Here is a 19,904-nt window from a genome sequence, read left to right as displayed (position 1 = left end):
GAAACAGGACATAGAATGAAGAAGATGCTGAGGAAAGAAGGCCTACACTTTCAGTCCTAGTTCCCTATACCTAACTGGCTAAAATCCTGCATAGGTATGTAAATATAAATGGTGCAATTTTCAGAAGTTTTGAACATTTCTTAGAACTACTGCTCTACAACTTACAATTATAATTATCAGGATTGTGTGTCCTAAATTGGTTACCCCGAGTCAGACAAAAACGGCAAGAGTTTTTCTTGAATTATGTCTCTAACAGATCTCTGTCTCAATTTCCCCTTTTATAGAACAAAGACCACAGTGACTTCCCTTTGCAAGGTACTCTTTTACCAAGGTAATAAATATTATCTGAATAGCATTAGTGATATCCATTCTATAAGAAGCTACTGAAGATGCTCTTTTCATGAAAAAGATGCAAGATTGAGCAAATTGTAACAGATTTGATGAGTGGCTGCTTAATAGAGTTCCATTAATTCACTAAAAACTTGATTTCCACTATCTTTCCTCCAGTGAATCCCCCAGAAAAAAGATTTTACCTAAACATTAATGCACACATGCTCCTGCACATACAGATAGAAAACTACTAAAAATGTAGAACTATTGTAGTTAATATTTTTTTATCTTTATACTGTATAACTAATTCTTGTAAGCAAATGAAGTTACAGTGGTTTGAAAATGTCCATAATTAAAAAAAAAAAAGTTTGAAAATATCAATAACCTTAAGAAAATGTTTTTACCAGCTAGCCTTTGATAATAACCAATATGCCCTTTATATTTTGCAGATTTATATTATGTAAAGAGGGAACACATCTGGCTTCTGAGTAACAAAGATTCCACTCTGAATTCATATTAACAAATGGGAATGAGAATTAAAAGCTTTTCTCTTTAAAATACTCATTCTGCTAGGAATTTCTACCTGTTTACAGCTAATTCCTTGCTATTCTAGAAATTGAAAGAAGGGCATAAAAGACATATCTTGATTTTATGGGATAGATATTTTAACTGTGCTCACTTTACAGAATGTCACCAATCTGCATTCTTACTGTTCCTGAGTACACAACAGGCAGAAATTAAAAATGTAAATTTGAAATATAGTTATTGCCACAGAAAGAAAACAGGTTTATGCAAATCTATTTTTAGTACTGGTAAATCTATTTCAATTAAGTAATAAATATCATAGCTACAATATTAGCAGTATTACTGATGATAGCTATGACAGTGCCTAATTTTCAGAGGTGTATTTATCATAATAATAGTGCTCACCTAACTCAGAAGGACGTTGTGTGGATTCATGAATATTTATATCCATTAGTGTTTTGGAGATAACAAGCATTATATTATTTTAATTTTTACATGACTAATTAAGGCTGTATGGGGTTGTAATTGGAGTTACAAGCACAAAACCCATTTATTCAACATAACTAGACTTGGACAAATAGTAAAAACAAATAATAATAACAATAATCATCTGTGTTCTATAAATACTGCTCTCCACTTCATCTAAGATCTAAATAGAAAGTTGAGTGATTGAACCAGGTCCTTCTGAGGTCTCTTTGTACCATCACCCTTGGATCCTTTGCTCTTCTCTCATCCTTCAAATATTCTTATGTAATGGGAATGTGGTTTCCTTACCCCAAGCAGAGACCTAGTTCATGAAACAACAACTCAGTCGTTGCTTAAGTCCCCAGCAGAGTTTCAGCCTCTCACTGAGGTACTCCTATTGCTAAGGCCAAAATCAAATTTAGTCTCACCATCTTAAGTAATAACCTAAACTCAGCAGCAATGATAGTTTCCAAATAATTGGGAGATCTATGGCAACAGACAGGGCAAAAAGAAATATTCAACTTGTCACATAAACTATTCTAAAAGAAATAGCTAGACCTGCTCCAATTATGATGATGATTGATTCTTTGCAGTCTTTAGCAGAATAAAAATTAGTTCCTTTAACTGCAAAATAGATATTAATGTCTGTCATATCTGCTCTGAAAGTTTCTAAGTCCTAATTCTTGTTGAGAAGACTCCAGCAGTTTGGTCCATATTAATCAGCCTGGGTTTCCTATATGTGACTGCTCTTAACCAGCTCACATACAGTAATGGACTGGTAAATTGGAAGCAATGAGCAAATAGCTTTAAGAAGAATCTGGGACTTTTCATTTCTTTAGTGCTGCATTACAATGACAGCTATTCATAATAAAGGCAATTAAATAGTTTCTATTTAATCTCTCACCATGTCACTCAAGAAAACCACTTCTCATTTCTTTCCTCTCTTTTATTACCAATTACACCAAATGCATTGTTTAACTCACACTCCCCCAAAAGTTTTATGAGCCCAAGCGCTAAAACTAATTCTTGTTCTAATCCCATCACTCTGCAAGTCACAGAAATGCTGCAGTGTTTTTGCAGGTTGCCTGTTGCAAATCCCTCCTAAGAGACTGTAGAGGTTCAGCAACGTGATTCAAAGCCAAATCCACCCGAGCGTATCTGGCTCAGCTTAGTCCAGCTCAGCCAGGGCTGCAGCAGTCAGGTCCTGTAGAGCTGGGAAAAAAAATCCCTAAGAACACAAGGCTCAGACAGAATATGGTACCTGAAATATTAAGGTTTGGCAAATATAAGCAGCATAAGTTTAGAATGAAAAGTGACAGCCTGACTAGCCGCAATATTCAGACAACAGTCCCACCACTGCCTACCATGCTTTCTAGGAGAAATGGGTTTTAGGGAACACTTTAATTCATCATTTTCTAAGATGATGAAGTGATAAAACAGCAAAACACCTTCACTTGCTTCAATATCTTGGCAAAATGCATATCTGCCAGTTCAGAGTTGTGCTGTTCCGGTGCTGGTGTCAGTGCCATTAACCAGAACCAATACTGAGCAGAAATTCATTGCAAGTAAATAGAAAAATGTCTGAAGTAAAGCTATTATTGGCAGAAAATGATTTTGTAGTGCTTTTCTTAAAATATTTTACCTCATTGTAATAACATGCTATGCTTGTCTATTTTGTTTTTTGTTCCAAGTTGGAATTAAAAATAGAGGCTGAATGCATTTTTATCAGAATTTAGATAACTATTAATTCATTTGCTGCATATAAAGATATACACCCATACAAATATAGTTCATGTACTGCATAAAAATAACAGAAGCATGTACTTACAAACATTGAAAAGTAAAAGTAAAGCATAAAGCTAAAATTTAAGGTAAAAGATAACATATAGCATTTGCTTTTTGACATGTATAAAATAAGTACACAACAGTTTCAATGGGCGTAACAATTTTCAGAATTAGAATTTAGGAAAACATCCTTTGCCAGTATATTTACTGAGATCCTCTTTTGACTTTGCAACAAGGACAACTGCCCAAGGCTTGGCTTATCAATTTCTTGCATTGCAGAAAATAGCACAATTTGACTTTTATCCAAGAATACAGTTTGAAATACAGAAAATGTGAGAAGCTAACTAACATGTGCAATTACTTGTAGCCACGGTCTGCATACAAAGTGGCAAGAAAGCTGAATAAGTAATTTAAAGTTATTGCAACTTTAATAAACTAAAAGCCACAAAACATAGCTCAAGGATACAATATTCAAGAGTGAAACATACACTCCCTATTAATATGCTTCTTTGGAGAAAAAAGAAAAAAAATGACTTTTTTAATAGCCTTTATAAGTGCTATTCTTGAAGAAAAAGGGGGAGGCAAGTTGTTTGGTTGCGATTCTGAAAAATATTTCAGGATCTCTTGCTATTGAACCTCAAATATGAATATTTGAACAATTTAGAATTACTTAGCTAAGCTCTCTTATACCAAATACGTGCCTAGGCACATTTGAAAATCCTTCTGAAGTCCAGAATTCCTGTATATTCACTCGAGATCTCCTATCTGGAGTAGCACATGATGTCAAGATGGGAGCTCCTAGTGCCCTCGGCTTTTCCAGGCATGAATCTTGAGCACCACAAACAGAGATTTTTGCCAAAAATCCCAGCCTCAAAGCCAAGCAACTCCTTTGGAGCCTGTGAAGAGCCTCTCAAAGACATGCAAGAGCTGCGATGTGTGGAAGAAGAGTGTCCTACCCATCCCTCTCTGTGCCCTCTTCTCCTCCTCCTTGCCCAAGACAAGCATTTTCCTGCATGTTGGAAGTGAGGTCTGAGATACCAAAGCCCCTGTACCTCCAGCTTTGGCAGTTCTGAGACTGTGCAGCTCTATTGGTGGAGAAAGGCCAAGGGTCTAGAGGAGATTTTTTTTTTTTTTCCATTATGACTTCTTTTTAGGAATGAAAATTTTTCTCTCCTTCCTGGAGCAGCTCAAGTTCTCCTCCCTCAGTGCTCTTCCATCTTGTAATCTGAACATAGACAGTTTTCCTTATATTTATATTTAAATTAACATTTCCTCACACAAGTCTGTTTAGAAGTCTGATGAGCTCTGGACCAGTGAAATTGCATCAGCAACAATTTCTCATCAAAGATGCTCTATGAATTTCCCCTAAAGTTCCTGATACAGTTTTGTTTGACATTTCTCTAACATCAGCCATGGTTCTCTTGACTTTCTATAGCAATGTGAGTCAGGAATAAAATTCCAAAAATGACAATAGCGAAATGAGATGGGGAAGAGAAGAGTCATAACCTCTACTACCTAAAGGACCCCAAAATTTCTTTTGGTTAGCAGCTCAAATTAAATTTATTATATGAAAAAAAAAAAAAAAAAAAAAAGATGATTGCTAACAAGTGAATCATTTTCATTTCGAGGAATTGGAGAAATTATAAATTATAGAAACAAAGTGTATGAGGCTTATAGTTTAACAAAATATTAGCACATAGCCATCTTTCAAATATTTTGGGTCATATACTTGCAGAATTTAAAAAGAAAATAAATATTATTCATGCTTAGGAACTTCATCCCAAGTTCTCATGTATCTGACTGTTGTTTAGTCACCATTTAAAAATGACTGATTACACTTTTCTCTTTTAAAGTTTGGTAGAAAAAGTAGTCATAACCTGAACTTAGTAGGAGCCCAATGGTGATTTCTTGTGAATGATTAATACCTAAAACTTTGAAGAAAAGGATTTATAATGAAAGTGATAGCTCAACCCTAACTACAGCACTGGGAATGGTAACACCATAATTAATGTATTATTTCAGTTGTGGGAGACATTGATAGTTGCTTTTTGTTCTTGCAAAGAAATTTATGGTGCGACTGAAAAAGGCACCATGGAAAAATTACACAAAAGAGGAACAGAAATCCTTGTAGCAAAGACATGCCCTTACATTTCTCCTCCCCAAGCCTATAAAATTCTGGCAATGACAGTGTTTCCTCTACAGTGTAATTTATACCTTTCTCCTCTACTAGATGGCAGTATGACATGCTTTCAGAATATGTAAGTGAGGGTTTTCTCTTTTGTTTCATAAGAATCAGTTAATTTATAATATTGCTTATGCCATAAAAGCTAAAAAAACCCAAAATAGTTCATCACTGGCTGTGTATTTTCAATCAAATCCATTTACTTACTGGTTCAACATTAAATGCAAAAAGTGCATATTCTCGGTCAGGTGAAACTTCATATCGAAGAGCTTTTAAGGAGACCTAGGAAAGAAAGGAAAAAAGATTACCTTTTTTTTTTTTTTTTTTTTTTTTTTTTTTTTTTTTTTTTTTTTTTTTGAAGGAATTAACATCTAAAATCACCTGTTATGACCATTCTTATAAAGATGAAGAATACTGTCTGACTAAAAGTCTTGAAAAATGTCACCTCTCTTTTCAAAAAATTGAAATGGTATGTGGGTGAAAATGCGGTCCCATAAGAGAAAATATAACTGCATTGTGACCCTAGACAGTCAGCTATCTGAATAAATCAGAATTCCCCACATAAATTTGCTGAACAGAGGCTAATAGGACTGCTATGGGCAGGAGGTAGTGGTAGCTCAAGATAGATGACAGCTTTCTCATTTATGTCTCCTTCCTCTCTATCACTGGCCAAAGCACCCAAGATAACTCACAGTTAATACTTGCTGGAGCAAATTATTGATTAAAAAACACAGTGTCTGTCTCAATTAAGGCAGCATGGAATCCTACTCCATCTTCCACAGCCACAAAATTTGAGGGATGCTGAGGTGACACAGCATTCCAGTTCTACCTTGATTTGAACTCTGGAAAAAGCTGCACCAGAAGTACTGCAAGATGTCTCAAATTTGTTAGGAATCATCTTTTTCCTGCTCTGATTGTCATCTGTACAGTGCAGATATCCCTTCCTCTTTCCACTGTGTTTTAATACACAGTGTAAGTGCACACATTATCAAGGTCAAAGAGAAGTCCCACCTCCATGCCATTCGCCTGACTCCTTTTCAATCTTTTCCTCTCCCCTAACATGTTAGATGGAAGTCATTGGGAGATTACTAAGGAGCAAAGGGAAACATGGGCTTCAGGAAAATGCATAGCATCAAATTAAGAGAGTCCTCCACAAGGTCAGCGAGACTGCAGGAGATGCATGAGGAATCACATAGGTTATCCAAAGGCAGAGGGTATTGAAGAGTGAAAGAGGTTGAGGATGGAGGAGTGCCAGGGGGAGTGTGAGAGCCAGCAGTGTCAGCATGAAGACAGATTTTGTTTACTGATATATTAATAACTTGGAGAAAGAAATTCATGCCAAGGTAGCAAAAGTTATTCTGACACAGGGCTAGGAAGGAAGAAAACAAAAGGCAGTGTGTCCAAATGAGGTGTGATGGAAGCTCTTATACGGAGAGTTTTTCCATCAAGATGGAGGTGATGTTCCACAGAATTATTCATTGAGAGGGCAGAGGGTCAAAGGTTGAACAAGCAGCTGGAAAATAGGACTGTCTTGTAATGCTGTCCTTTTCTTATGAACGGCAAGAATTAAAAAGGAGGAAAATAATCAGAGACCTTGAAACCATGCCAAATAGAAGGAGTGTGAATTCAGTAGACCTTAGTATTAAAGGAATCCAATCTATTGCTATACTTGTAGCATAGTGAGAACTTCCTTCATGGAGAAAAAAATATAGCAGGCATAAGAATGGTCATTATCCGAAACTAGGGGAAAATGGGATCAGCAGATGCTAATTCAAGCCAGTGAATCTATATTATATTATATTATATTATATTATATTATATTATATTATATTATATTATATTATATTATATTATATTATATTATATTATATTATATTATACATATAAGGAAAAAAAGTATGAAAATTTCTCCCTGGTCCAGGGTAGACAAGGAGAGACAATATTCTAAAATTATACCTAGGGAAGGGATATTTTGTGATACTCATTTGCACTGGCCCTACTGGAGAAATGTTTATAGGGAAATGTTAGGTTTGCACTCACCGATTGGTGAGACAGACATTTTAAGCCATGGCCCTTTGGTTGATGCAAAAGTGAAAAATGCAAAACAGCAAAGTGGCAAAGAAAGGGGTTATACTTAGGTAGAAGGGGATTGCTTACATGATGTAGCAAAGCATGAAGGTTAAATGGCAAAATAGAGTGTTTTAGACTGGGTCCAGTAACAACAATTCAGCAATGAAGTTTTGATCTCAATAAAAACAAATACTGTATTCCAATTTTGTACAAATCATAGGCTCAGCTTTAATGCAGAACAAAGTCAACTGGAATGTTGTTTTAGATTTTCTTGTCAATTTGCTTTTGTTTTTTGAAATAAGGTCAGGGTTACAAGCAGATCTCGGGTCCTTAAAATAAGCCGTGTTAGCTTTACTCTGCCTTTGTTCTTTTGCAATGATATTATACAACAAAGAACTCTCAAATTAACCAAAACCTTAGGCAGACATTGTATAAATAGCAATTTTGTCAGGACAATGTGATTCATATTTCATTGTTAGAGCAAACATAAGGGTATTTTACTTCAGGAATTAGCTGTTAATAACTTAACCTATTCATTTTTACCGAGGATGTTGAAAACAGTCTGACATTTAATGTACTAACTTCTGACATAATGCTGGCTTCATCTGCTCTACATACTAATGCTACAAAACACTTTCATTATTATAAATACTATTATGCCTCATCTATGAATTTATTTTCTTTTAATTCATTTTAATAGCAACCTCCTAACGTCTTTCCCAATAATGTCTTGGGGGTTTTCTCACATTCAGCCCACTTCTATTCATCAGCATCATTCATTAACAACATTGAAATTACACTTCAAACATTATGCAAGAAAAAACAGCAAATACACAGGTTGAAAAATAAGATTTTACATGGAGAAATGTGGAGAATGCTAGGAGTGGGCAGCAAATTGTAACAGCTGTCTTTCTATTGCCGTACAAAGACCCAAATTAGGTATCTTTCAATTATATATGATATGCAAGACTTGCTTCAAATATCTATATGGTACTTCTTGTAGTATGAAAGGAACTGAGCGTACAGATTAATAAAGAAATTTTGAGTTCAGTTTCACATTATCTGTAGTTGCTTAGCTCATAGTAATACAAGCACATGGCATCTGCTTGACAATACAAGAAGTGGAAAACTAAGTCATTTTCTGCTTTACTGATCCAGCTGAAAGGAACTGTGAAATTCTTCTGCTCATCACAGAAAATACTTACAATTTTTTTGTTTTCTATTAATACTGTTGAATTGTTAGTTTCAACATTCCTCAGAATCACAGTGCCATTCTGGTTTCTATAAATGAATTCATGACCTGTAAGGAGGAAAAGAAAAGTACATTAAGGAAACCCGAAACTATCTGTTTATATAGAATCCAGTTATGGACTTGAATCAAAAGGACATTTGGCAAGATCCCCACATCCCCACAAAGAACACAGATTTTTTTTTTTTCAACACAGTCATTGCTGTTATGTTAAAATAATTTCCAGGACAGTCATTAAATAATATTGTTAATATTCATCACATATTTATTCTGCCACTCTTTCCCAGAATTGAATGCAAGAATATGCCTGGTTTTGAATGTACGAACAAAGATCACTGTCTACTCTGTTGGGTAGAAAAGGTAAGGTCAAAAAATGTTCCTTGCACATAAAGATTTCCAAGATTCTTAATCTCTATGGGAGCTTATTAGGCCAGATGCTTAGAAAGCCTCCGAACATTAAAGAGAAAAAGTCTCTCAATGTTAAAGGCAGATCATGTTTTAATACAATAGGTTTTTGAAAGAAATATTGTACAAATCATCTAAGTCTGCCAACAACTTCTCCTGTACCCTTTTACCAGAACCAGAGGTAAGCTAAGAAATTACAATTTTCATATGGAACATGAAAAATCTCTGCTCATGTTGTGCACTTGGATTGCTGCAGCACATAAGACTTTTGAACAAGGACCCAAGTCCCCCAAGGTAGGGGCTCCACAGGCAGAAGAAGTCTCCAGCTTTCAAAACCCAAATACTGCTGGACAGAAACCCTGAAGTACACATATAAAACAGACACCAAATGAGGGTTGTGTGGCAGGTTGAAGACTCAGAATGAAAAAAACATTGCAACAATAAGAGGTTGTGACCTTCACCAACTTCACAAACTCAAGTTCAAGGCTGATCAGTGTTTACACTGCCCCACAGATAAAAGATAAAACTGAAGTCCTGGGCACATTGCCTTTAAAAGGTCCAGCAGCTCTTGTTGATATGAGGTTAGTGTTACTGCTTTTCGCAAGCTGGCTAAATTAAGATCCAGATTCAGCAAATCTTACCTTGCCTCTGCCTCTAGTTTTTGTTAGGGAAACAATTCCTCATTTCGTGTGTTCCTGCAGTGCTGTGATATCTCTGCAGGGTGACTGCCACAGAGAATCCCTTAAGTACTGAACACAAGTGAATGACTGAATTGAAACATAACCCATAGCTTGTTCTGTGATGAGTCAAAGGTGAGTCTAAATCGTTAAGCATTTATACAAATACTGACTTAACTCATTATACCAGGTGTAGGTGCCCATCCTCATAGAAATCACCAGCTCCAGAGACACAGCTCTGCCAAAACTCTGTTGTTCAATCCTGGAAACTTCTCTCAATATTTTTATTATTATCATTATTATTATTATTATTATATATTTTTAACGGTTAATCATTCCCATCACAATCATTAACCACCTTTGTAAAATGCTTTCAAAGTGCAGAGAAAAAGTTCTCCACTTTATCTATTACTTTTAATAAAAACATTCATCACCATACATTTCAATGTTTCAGATGTAACGCTCACTGTAAAGAGATATTATTTTTTGACAATAGGAAGAATTTAATTCTTTGAGGTCAAAGTGTTGTTGCACTATGGGTGATGTCCCCCAAAAAACTAGGTTTTAAGAGACCTAAGATGTGTCCAGGTCACAGCAGCAGCCATTCAGACTCCTGGACAAAGTTCTCGGAGAATCTCTAGTGTTTCCTCTCTTTCTGTACTTTCTTTTAGTTATGTCATAAATTTTATCAACATCTCCTCTCACAAATAAAAAATGCAGAATCTGTGTTACATTAAAACTTATATTTAAGACCAGAATAATGAAGAGAGCTCCTGTTTGGATTTGACAATATTAAAATTTGTTTATTAGTTCCTCAGAGATGTTGTCCAAGGCCCACGGAATTTTCATAAGCATGCCTGATTATATTCAAGTTTTTAGGATATTGCTTCATTTGATTTATGCCTGCATAAACTAAGGTTCTTCAACTCGGAGAAGAACTGATTGAACAGGACTAGAGTCCCAAAAGTCATAAGCAGCATCAAGAAGATAAATAATGAATTCTTGTTCCCTGTCTCCTCTAACATAAATATTAGGAGGCATTAAATGACACCAGCAAGTAATAGGCTCAAAGCAAAGGGAGTATTTTTTTCAAGCAAAAGGTAAACAAACTCTGGAAATCTCAGTCCCAGAGTACAGTGGATGGCAGAACTGTATGTATGCTAAAAAAAAACAAAAAAAAAAAAAAGTATTTGAAAGCTGAATGATAACTGTTAAATTAATATACTAGTAACAGAGCAAAAAGATTTCCCATAAGAAAAAAAAAAAAAGATGGAAAAATTACATAAACCTTTAGCCAAGTTATTGCAATTATTGCAGTTTAGCAGTTATTGCAAATACACATTTTGAAGCCTTAATTTCAGATAGATAATTTTTTAAGAGATAAAAATATTTTGTGATAAGCAAATAAACTGAAAAAAAGATCAGTATGATGAATAATTTAAAGTAAGTTTATTCATCTATTTCTAGAGTCGTAAATTTTAAGATCANAAAAGTCCAACAAAGTTATAGTTCTTTAAGGAAAACAGTCTTCAGAAAGCCCTTCAACCTCAGATTTCTGAGATTTCTGGAGACTAGAAGTATAGCTTGAAACATTGTCAAGAAAAACTTGTCCACTTTTTCAAGTCTTTCTTCCCTAAGCAATTGCTCTTGTCAGGGCCAGATGCTGGAACAGATGATCTCTGGGGTCTGATCCAGCACAGACTTATTTATATTTTCAAACCCCAGCTTCTACTCCAGATTATGAAGAAATGCTTGTGTGCCAACAATCTATAAGATGTTATAATAAAAGATATCAACACTCCCTACAGCCCTCGTTCATTTATATTCTTAGATCATTAAGGCTGAAACATCATTTCTTATAAGAAGACGCTACGTAGTACAACATGTTATTTTCAGGTGCTTTGGAAAATAGGAGTAACTGAGCTGATAGACTATTATCTAATTATCAGCCATTTTAAAGCAGATTACTGTTTAAATAGTGATCCTGTGTTAACAACAAAGATTTTTTTCCAGTCACATACTAAGCTTTGAAGAGGAAAATAGCCTTTTAAATATAGCCAGTAAAACATTTTGAAACTTTTAAGCCTAATGAAAGTTTTTTGCTCAACTTGAAGTTAAGTACATAGGTAAAGAAGGTTCCCAATCCAATGATTAAGGGCCTATTAATTTTTGGTAGCTGTTTCTTGAACGTTACATGATCTGATGGAGGTTGCATTACTGCTCATAACAGCATTCCTGCTCACCTTTTATTACTCCCTATGCCCGTGCTCGCTGTTATCTCAACAAAAACATAACACTTTGATAAGGCATATAATTCCAAGATGATGGCATAAAAGTTGCTCCGCAGCTGGAAGTAGGCAATGAAAGACTTTCCCATTATTTCTTAAAGTGGAACAAGTTTAAAATCAGGTGCTAATCTGTTGTACGTACTTCTGGTATGAATAAGGAAGAACAAAGCAAGCAATGCTGATTTGTTAGGCCTGTAAATCTGACTATTATATTCAATACAAGCCATCAATGCAGAGCCTGAATTAGTGAACAGAAAATTGGCCTGCTTAAAAGAAGAACAAATTGATCCGCATTATATTCCAAGGAAAACACAGTGAGGTTTTGCTAGTCTGTACGTCATATTATCTCAGTCTTCAAAAGAATCAATGAATAATATTCTTGGACTTCTGCTTTGAAATGTGTGATTTGTTCCAGTGAAAGAGCATTTATTTAAATGGGACGTACCTCAATCAAAGACAAAAAGCATTGCAGCAATCTCCGTCTGTAATGAATTCTGTCCAGTGGGCTGATGAGAATTTGCAGTCTGATTTACAGCTGTCACCACAACTGATAAAGGTCATCACTGCATCTCATTTTTTCATACCCGCCTTTCTTTGGGGTGAGTGTTCAGTGTAAATGATGCTGAAAATTGTAACTTTCAGGCATAAAGCCATTTATTCCATTATATAATGGATTTCTTCAACAGCAGAGTTCACATAGTCAACTCCTCCCCCTCTTTCAACTTCCAGGAAATGGACTGGTTGGTAGAATATATTACATGTCTGTTTGTAGCCACAGATCTGTAGTTACACTTACGAAAGTGACTGATGACAAAAACAGTGTTTACTAGAAATAGCTGAACAGCCTTGGTGCTATTCCAAGACTGTGCGGAGGAATGGGAGTCTTGGCAAAAGAAGCAAAAAAGAAAAACAAAACAAACTGATAAGCCAAACGTGTGAATGCAGGAAGCCCAAGACAGATGATATATGTGCAACGTCACAGATTCCTAACTTCTTTGTACACATCTTTCTTAAATTCAGGCAGGAAGCACACACATTAAGAAACAGATCTAGCTGCAGGGAGTAGCTTGCAGTTGCTGAGCCCCAGCCAGCTGCAGATTTGACAGAAGCAGCACATGCATGGTGTTTGCTTAGCCTGGCAGCTGTCCCCTCTCCTCTCATTCAGAGTGAAACAAGATAAAATTGATGTGGGTTCTCTTAAGGGAATAACACATTAGGTACTATAAGTGGCCACAACTGGTGAGCAATTTTGGATGCTTTCACTTTCCGGCATGCAAGCCCGAAAAACCCTTCACAAGGTTTGATCATCAGAAAAAGCACAGACCTCTGAAAACTCAGCCCCTCTGGTGCTGACATGATGCTGAACTTGAACGGACAGTTGTAACTCAGGAAAGGGATCATGAGAGTCTTCCTGTACCATTGGCTCAACATGCTGTGGCAATCAAAACGGCCAACAAAATATCAGACACCAGCAAGAGAGAAAAAGGACATGTATCGTTTGCCAGTATATAAATCCATAGCACTCACCTTGAGCACTCTGTGTAGTTCTGGGTTCTATATCAGAGACACATGAGCAGAAACTTAAGTGATTAAAGGAAAGGTGAAACCATCTTCAGAGGAGAAATGGTTGAGATGTGATACCACTGAGATATACAAATTCTTGAAGGTAGTGGATGTGGAACTGTTATTCACCATATCCTATCATACTATAGGAACTAGAACAGTGAGGACCTCAGAACTCACTGAAGGTATAAAAAAAAAGAAAAAAAAACAGTACTTTTTTAACATAACAGACAGTAAGCTACAATAATTTGTTGGCACAAGGACCAGATTTGGTGTGAAGGCAGATGCTATCAGCAAGTTCAAAAAGGAGTGTGCAAATTCATGTCAAGAGGTCCCCCAGCAGATACTAAAGGAAAAAGGCATGGATATACCCTCCGCCATGCCTAAGTCAGTGCTGCTCAATGATGGACGACCAAAAGGGGAGCAGTTATTGACATGGTTAAATACTTCACAGGGCAGGAGGAACACTTGTCTGACCCAATAGTGGTTTCTTCACAATTGTGCTCATGAGGTTCTTAAACTGGGCACCAAATGACAAGAGAGGGGACAAGAAAGTCTGGGACTGTTTTCTCTCTTAAGAAGTAAGTTTGACTACTGGCAGATGCAAGGAAGCCTAAGGCGTTGCATTCCAGCTACCGGAATTCAAATTTGCATTAATGTCAAGACTCCAGAATTTATGGCTGTAATGTCTCTCTGATGACACTAAGTAAGTATATATTATCAGATGTGAGAGACTCTTTTATAAGATAATTGGTAAGGATGAGGAGAATTTTCATTATTTGCTAGAGATTATGGAAAGCAGAAATCAGAACTATGTGATAAAAGATATGAGGGAATAAGAATTCAAAACCACTTCTAAACCAAAATTTAATGAAACTGAAAATGGTTATCAGTTTAACAAGCATGGAATGAAAATCAGAAAAGTAAAAGTTACAAAATTCACATGCATAAAGTTGGCAATAAGATTTAGTGAGAAGGCATGAAACAATAGCAAGATTATTAGGACAGCATCAGTCACTAAGAGCTATAGACTTAAAGGAAAAGGCAACATCTCAAATCCTGTAGTTTCAGCTCCACAGGCATGAAAGATAATTGAATGAGCCTAAGTCTGATGAAAGCCAGCATCAGGGGAATTATTGTTCTCAATCCCTAAGATTAAGGGAGATTGGCGAATAAAGGAAATTCAAGTTCAGAACAATTTCAGATAAATGAGTCTCTGGATAAAAATGTGGCCAGCAAGGCTAGCAAACAAATTGCCCCGTGTCAACAGAGCAGACCGCAGAAGACCCCACTGGAACGAGCTGAAATGGTGCCTCCGCAGCAACGCTGATATCGCACTGGCAGCACAAATCGCTGTGATTTAGCTCTTTGCTGTCATATCTAATGTCAGGACCTCAAGAGGTGGTCCAAAAGAGTAAATTCTGCTGCCCACCTGTAGGGATACTAGGCCTCCCTTCTGTCATTACCCACGGCAGTTGGCAGGCAGTTAGCATCTGACCAACTTTACTGTAAGGTTACGAGCTCTGAAGGGTCCTCTGAGCTTTATGTAAAGTGAAAATACTGTCTCCTATTCAACTGGATGAAGGCAATTACCGGAGCTGGAAATGAGTCAAGAGAAAGATGTTATCATCCCATCTCTTCCAAAAAAGTTATCATGGGAGCTCTAATGACCCAAAGCAGTCAGGACTTTAGGATTTTATCTTACATCTAAAGGAAAACCCTTCCATCAGTGCTCTTTATCCCTGAACACCACCGTGCTGGGAGCACTCACTCAGCATTGGGGTAGATAGTGGTTTCCATTTGCTCAAACACTGATGGCAATTCCTGAGCCAGCTCAGGGTTTCTTGGAGTTCTCCCAGGCAAGTATTGATCGGATATGACTGGTTAGCATTTACAGTCTAACAAGATAACAGGAAGGAAGGTTATAACTGTAGGACAGATGGCATTTCAGACAAAAAAAAAGTCAATGGCCAGCACTACAATCATATTTGTTTGGAGAAATACGTAACTGTGAGAAGTAGAACTAAAATTATAACAAAAACAAAGACCTTTGTCTTATTTGGCCTCTGGATAAGTTTCCTGAGGGCCCAGGTAAGCTTCAGCCTGGTTGATGGTAGCCAGAAATGGGGAAAGGAGGGATTTTGCTCCTTGCAAGTTTCTTGGACAGCTTGCCAAACTCATCTTCAGGACACGCACCCCCAAACTGAGAGAAGGGTCTGCCTGGAGAAAGCAAATCTGGGATACTGCACAGCAAAGTACTGGCTGCAGTGGCTACTGCAGTGATTCGCAGCCTTTGGGGAGGATGGGCCCTGTTTTAAGGAAGCCAATTTATATCAAATTGCAGTGTTTAACTGTCAGAATAGCACCCAAACCCCTCTCGGCATCAAAGACGCTGCGTGCTTGGCTGCTGTTCATATTTGCACGAACTCTCAGGACTGCTGAGCAAAGTAGCAGGTTTATACATTAAAACCAGGTGTCTAGTTTAACAAGTTCCCTTAACATCCTATTGTACACATAGAGAATTTAAATTGTGGAGAACTTGGCATTTCCAGTCAAATAGAGCTCTGAGTGACAAGGAAGAGCAAATGGGACAAGATAAGGATGCTCTGCATGGGACCCAGATGGCAAAACAGCCCTTAATTCTAAAAGAGGTAACACAGCCATAGCCCTACCATGTTCAGAGGCTGATTTTGACACAGAGAGCCTCAGGTCTCGGGAAATAATGAAAGCAATGAGGTAAACCACAGGAAAGGGTAAATTAAACAGAGAAAAGTAAAACTGACGCACACAAAAAATCAAAGATTAACAAAATGTATCAGACAGGATGAAAAGGATTGAGTACGATACGAGAGGCAACAAGGGAGAAAAAGGACAAGTCCAGGCAGGCTTAGATAAATGCTATTTTTACTTTACTTTAATGAAAGGAGAAATTTAATCTTATTTATTAAGCCTGCAGGATTATTTACTCACTTAGGACAGTATCTGGTTTATTGAAGCCAAGAGGGTTTGCATAGTGATGAGAACAGGCCCTATCGAATGTGCGTTCCCTGGGGCAGGTGTGTTTTACTCTTCAGAACAGCATGGCCAATAATTGGTCAATGGATGCTAAGACCATGCATGGTCCCTAAGTGCTGTAAAACTTAACTGCAGAGAATATAATACAAAATAAAATCAGATTCAAGGCCAGAGAGATTCAGCCCCAAAATCAAGTTGTACTTTTAATATTACGATCTCCCGTTTTTCCAAGATTCACTGCGACGCATCTATTTGATATTTATATCATGCAGCCATAAACAATTGAATGTGAAATTCAGTACCCAAAGCACAAGCCAGGACTGTTTTGGTACTGAGCTGTTTCCCAGGGAGAAAATGCAGAAAAGGCTTCATATTCCCTGTCCCCTGGTATTACAGTATTAGTTGGAATAATGGAAAGAGAAGGAAGGAAAGAGGGCAAGTATGGAGAAAGGCAATGAAATATGGATTCAGAGTGAAGGATCTGAAGATACCTTCACTCTGCCCATGTGTCAGGGAGAGCTTGTCTTTAAGCTGTATCCTATAGAGCTGGGCATCCAACAGCCATCAGCTCCTCCACCACTGCTCTTTGCTTTAAATCTGTTTCCCTTTCCACCAGTTCCTGGTATTTCTGCCTTACTGATCTGCAGTGCAGAAAGCAGCAGCAGTCTCTTATACTGCCTGAGACTGAGGCAAGGAAGCAACAGGGGACAGAGAGCAGCTTGTCTTTAACAACATCACTTTAATTCCAGGAGACAACTGAAATCCCGTTTTTATCGTTCTGGCATTATGGGTCATTATCCTTCTACTGCTTCTACTTTTTATTTATTTATTTACTTATTTTACATGAGAAGCTGAAAGCAAAACCTTTTATAAATAGGTGATTTAGCATAATGTAACTAACTGCTGTATAACATACTGTGCTGGTGGATGTGGTTTACTGTGCTAGAAGTAGTTTTACTTGTTCCTTGCTTCAAAGCAGATCGTACTCGGCGCACCCATACAGTGCTTTTACAGCCATACCAGTAAAATAAAACACAGTCGTAGCTCAGGAAAAATCCCTTATCAGTATGCAAGTCTAGCTTACAAATTAGCTTGCCAAAAGCTCAATGAAGGCTGAGTCCTGGGAAAACTCATAACTGTAAAAATCAGTAATACTATTCTGTTTCTCCTTTTGTCTTGTTTGATCCAGATTTTTCAAGATCTAAACTAAAAAAAAAAAAGATTTTTCTGCTTTGCTGAGAGAAGGCCTCAGCCCCATGACTGAAATCCAGTCTGCACACAACTATGAAATCTTAGTTCCAAATCTGAAACCAGAAATAAATTTGCTGCTGCCCCTCATTTGCCAGACTGAAGTCTGCTTCAAAGAGCCCTAATGTGCGAGCTCGGCAGGTTCAGACCGTGCCGCAGTGGCAGAGGCATGAGAAGCTGAAGTCTGTGTGAGAAACAGGGAACTCATTTCTACTTCAAATAATTCCTCTTCCCTGCATCTCTCTGCTTTTGCAATTCATAGGAGGGGGAAAAATGCAGGAGACTGCAATTAGGAGAAAGATGAACAAGAAATCCTCAAAGGTGAATCCATTTTGACTCCATCCTGATGCCTTTCTGAAAGCTCCACATACTTTTTGTTAGAAAAATATCCTTAATAGGAGGAGTTACTCCACAGTATAGCCCAAATCCTTACAAAAAATATGAATTTTTGTTATTTTTTGTTGTTATTTCTTTTTTTCCCTGTTACAGCCCCACGGTGATAAAGGCAGCTATGGGGCCAGGCAAAATTGAGCCCTACGTAGACATCCTTCTTCCCTTCCAAAATCGCCAAGTCTTCTCTGGCTCGTCTGGTCTGGCTTCTCACAGAGGAGTGTGACTGTTGCACATAAATGTAAAAATCCACTTGACACCCGAGAAGAATAGGAATCCATGAATAAATTCTCATTCAGATGTGACCTTGTGGCTTGCCTCCTTAATCCCTCCGTGCATTTCCTCGTCTCTGGCTCTTTGCCCCTAACCAAATGTTAGTGACTGTGACAAAGAACACCCAAACAAGTTAATTCTCCTTTCCATTACTGTTGTCATGAACAGAGAGTTGATGTTTCTGGACACACTGAATCAGAGCTTTGTATATCAACAAGTAAAGTAGACGGTGTCTATTGTGTTGGCTAAGGCTTTGCCTTTGCAGGCAACATTTTATGATCCCTTTTACACTAAGTAATCACTCCAGGCGTGCCTATAGTACTGCCTATGCCTACATTGTGCCTCAGTTGTAAAAGAAGTGTGAAAAAGATGTAGTCATCACTGAAACTCAAAGCCTTGGAAAGCGCAAGGCTGATAAGATATCAAATGCAACAACATCCTACACATTTCCGTTACTGGCCGGTGGTTTCTGCTTTTGGACTAGTCACAAGAGGGCACTGCTCTACAGAGTCTATGGAAACGTGTTCAACACATGCGAAGACCTATTAATAAATAATTGAAAGCAGTTTCAGGTAGAGGATCCAGCAATGAAAGACACTTGAGAGGGTAACAGAGATTCACTGTAACCAAGTGCAAGGGGATGGCTACTGGGAGGAACACGCTGCAATTATGCATGCAAGCTAATGGGTTTTAAATTAACTGCAAATGAGAGAATGAAAAAAGTAACTTCAGCTAAGGATATATTTTTCCCTTAAAGTCCCAAATCTCTTTGTCTACACTGACCAGGCCGGCTCCCACAGGAAACCTCATAACAAATCAGCTAAATGATTAACTGAATTTCTTATTCTGCTGCCAATATTAGGCAGTGTCTGTCTAGGAGGGCAGCATCAGCTCCTACAGAGCCCGGCTAGCTCCATGCTCCGGGGAGCAAGCTCCTTTGGGGGCTCCACCAATGGAATAGAATGAACAATATTCAGCCGATGGCTTTGTCACTATAGAACACCCTTTGGTCATATTCAAGCAAAGGAGAGTGACTTCATATCTTTCAATATTTTCTATATACTTACACCACCTCTTTGTCACTCCAGCCATTATTTTTTTCTTTTTATGGAGGCTTTCCATGCTTTAGCCATGAAGAAGCAGAGAAGAAAGGTCCTTCTCTGGACCGTTCCTATTCCCACTACAACCTCTCCCTTTCTATGGACCAACCAAAGTTCACTGTAGCGATCAATGTGATAGTGTCCTTCAAACTGAGTAAAATATGCTATTTTCAGTATTGTTTTTTTTTTTTTCCACAATATAGCCTATTGTTTCCCTTAAACCAAATTGGTTGCAATTGAGCAGTGATCATATGTTCTTCCTTTCCTGCCCTAAGAGAATAAAAAGAGATATAAAATATAGAATTCTAACGATCGTCTCCTCTCTTCCATACTTAGATC

General features: G+C 37.5%; 1 protein-coding gene across 1 annotated transcript in view; it reads right to left on the bottom strand.

Annotated features, from left to right (window-relative positions):
- Positions 1-19,904, bottom strand: part of DPP6 (dipeptidyl peptidase like 6) — a 241,474-nt gene that overhangs the window by 126,050 nt on the left and 95,520 nt on the right. The window contains exons 4-5 of the mRNA XM_026052982.1: positions 8,563-8,657; positions 5,495-5,569 (exon numbers count right to left, since the gene is read on the bottom strand). Of these exons, the coding sequence (XP_025908767.1) occupies positions 5,495-5,569; positions 8,563-8,657 (170 nt within the window). The remainder of the gene's footprint in view (positions 1-5,494; positions 5,570-8,562; positions 8,658-19,904) is intronic.

Source organism: Nothoprocta perdicaria, unplaced genomic scaffold, assembly GCF_003342845.1.
Source record: "Nothoprocta perdicaria isolate Ctin4 unplaced genomic scaffold, notPer1 scaffold_95, whole genome shotgun sequence".
Lineage (NCBI taxonomy): Eukaryota > Metazoa > Chordata > Aves > Tinamiformes > Tinamidae > Nothoprocta > Nothoprocta perdicaria.
This window is presented reverse-complemented; position numbering and strand designations above follow the sequence as displayed.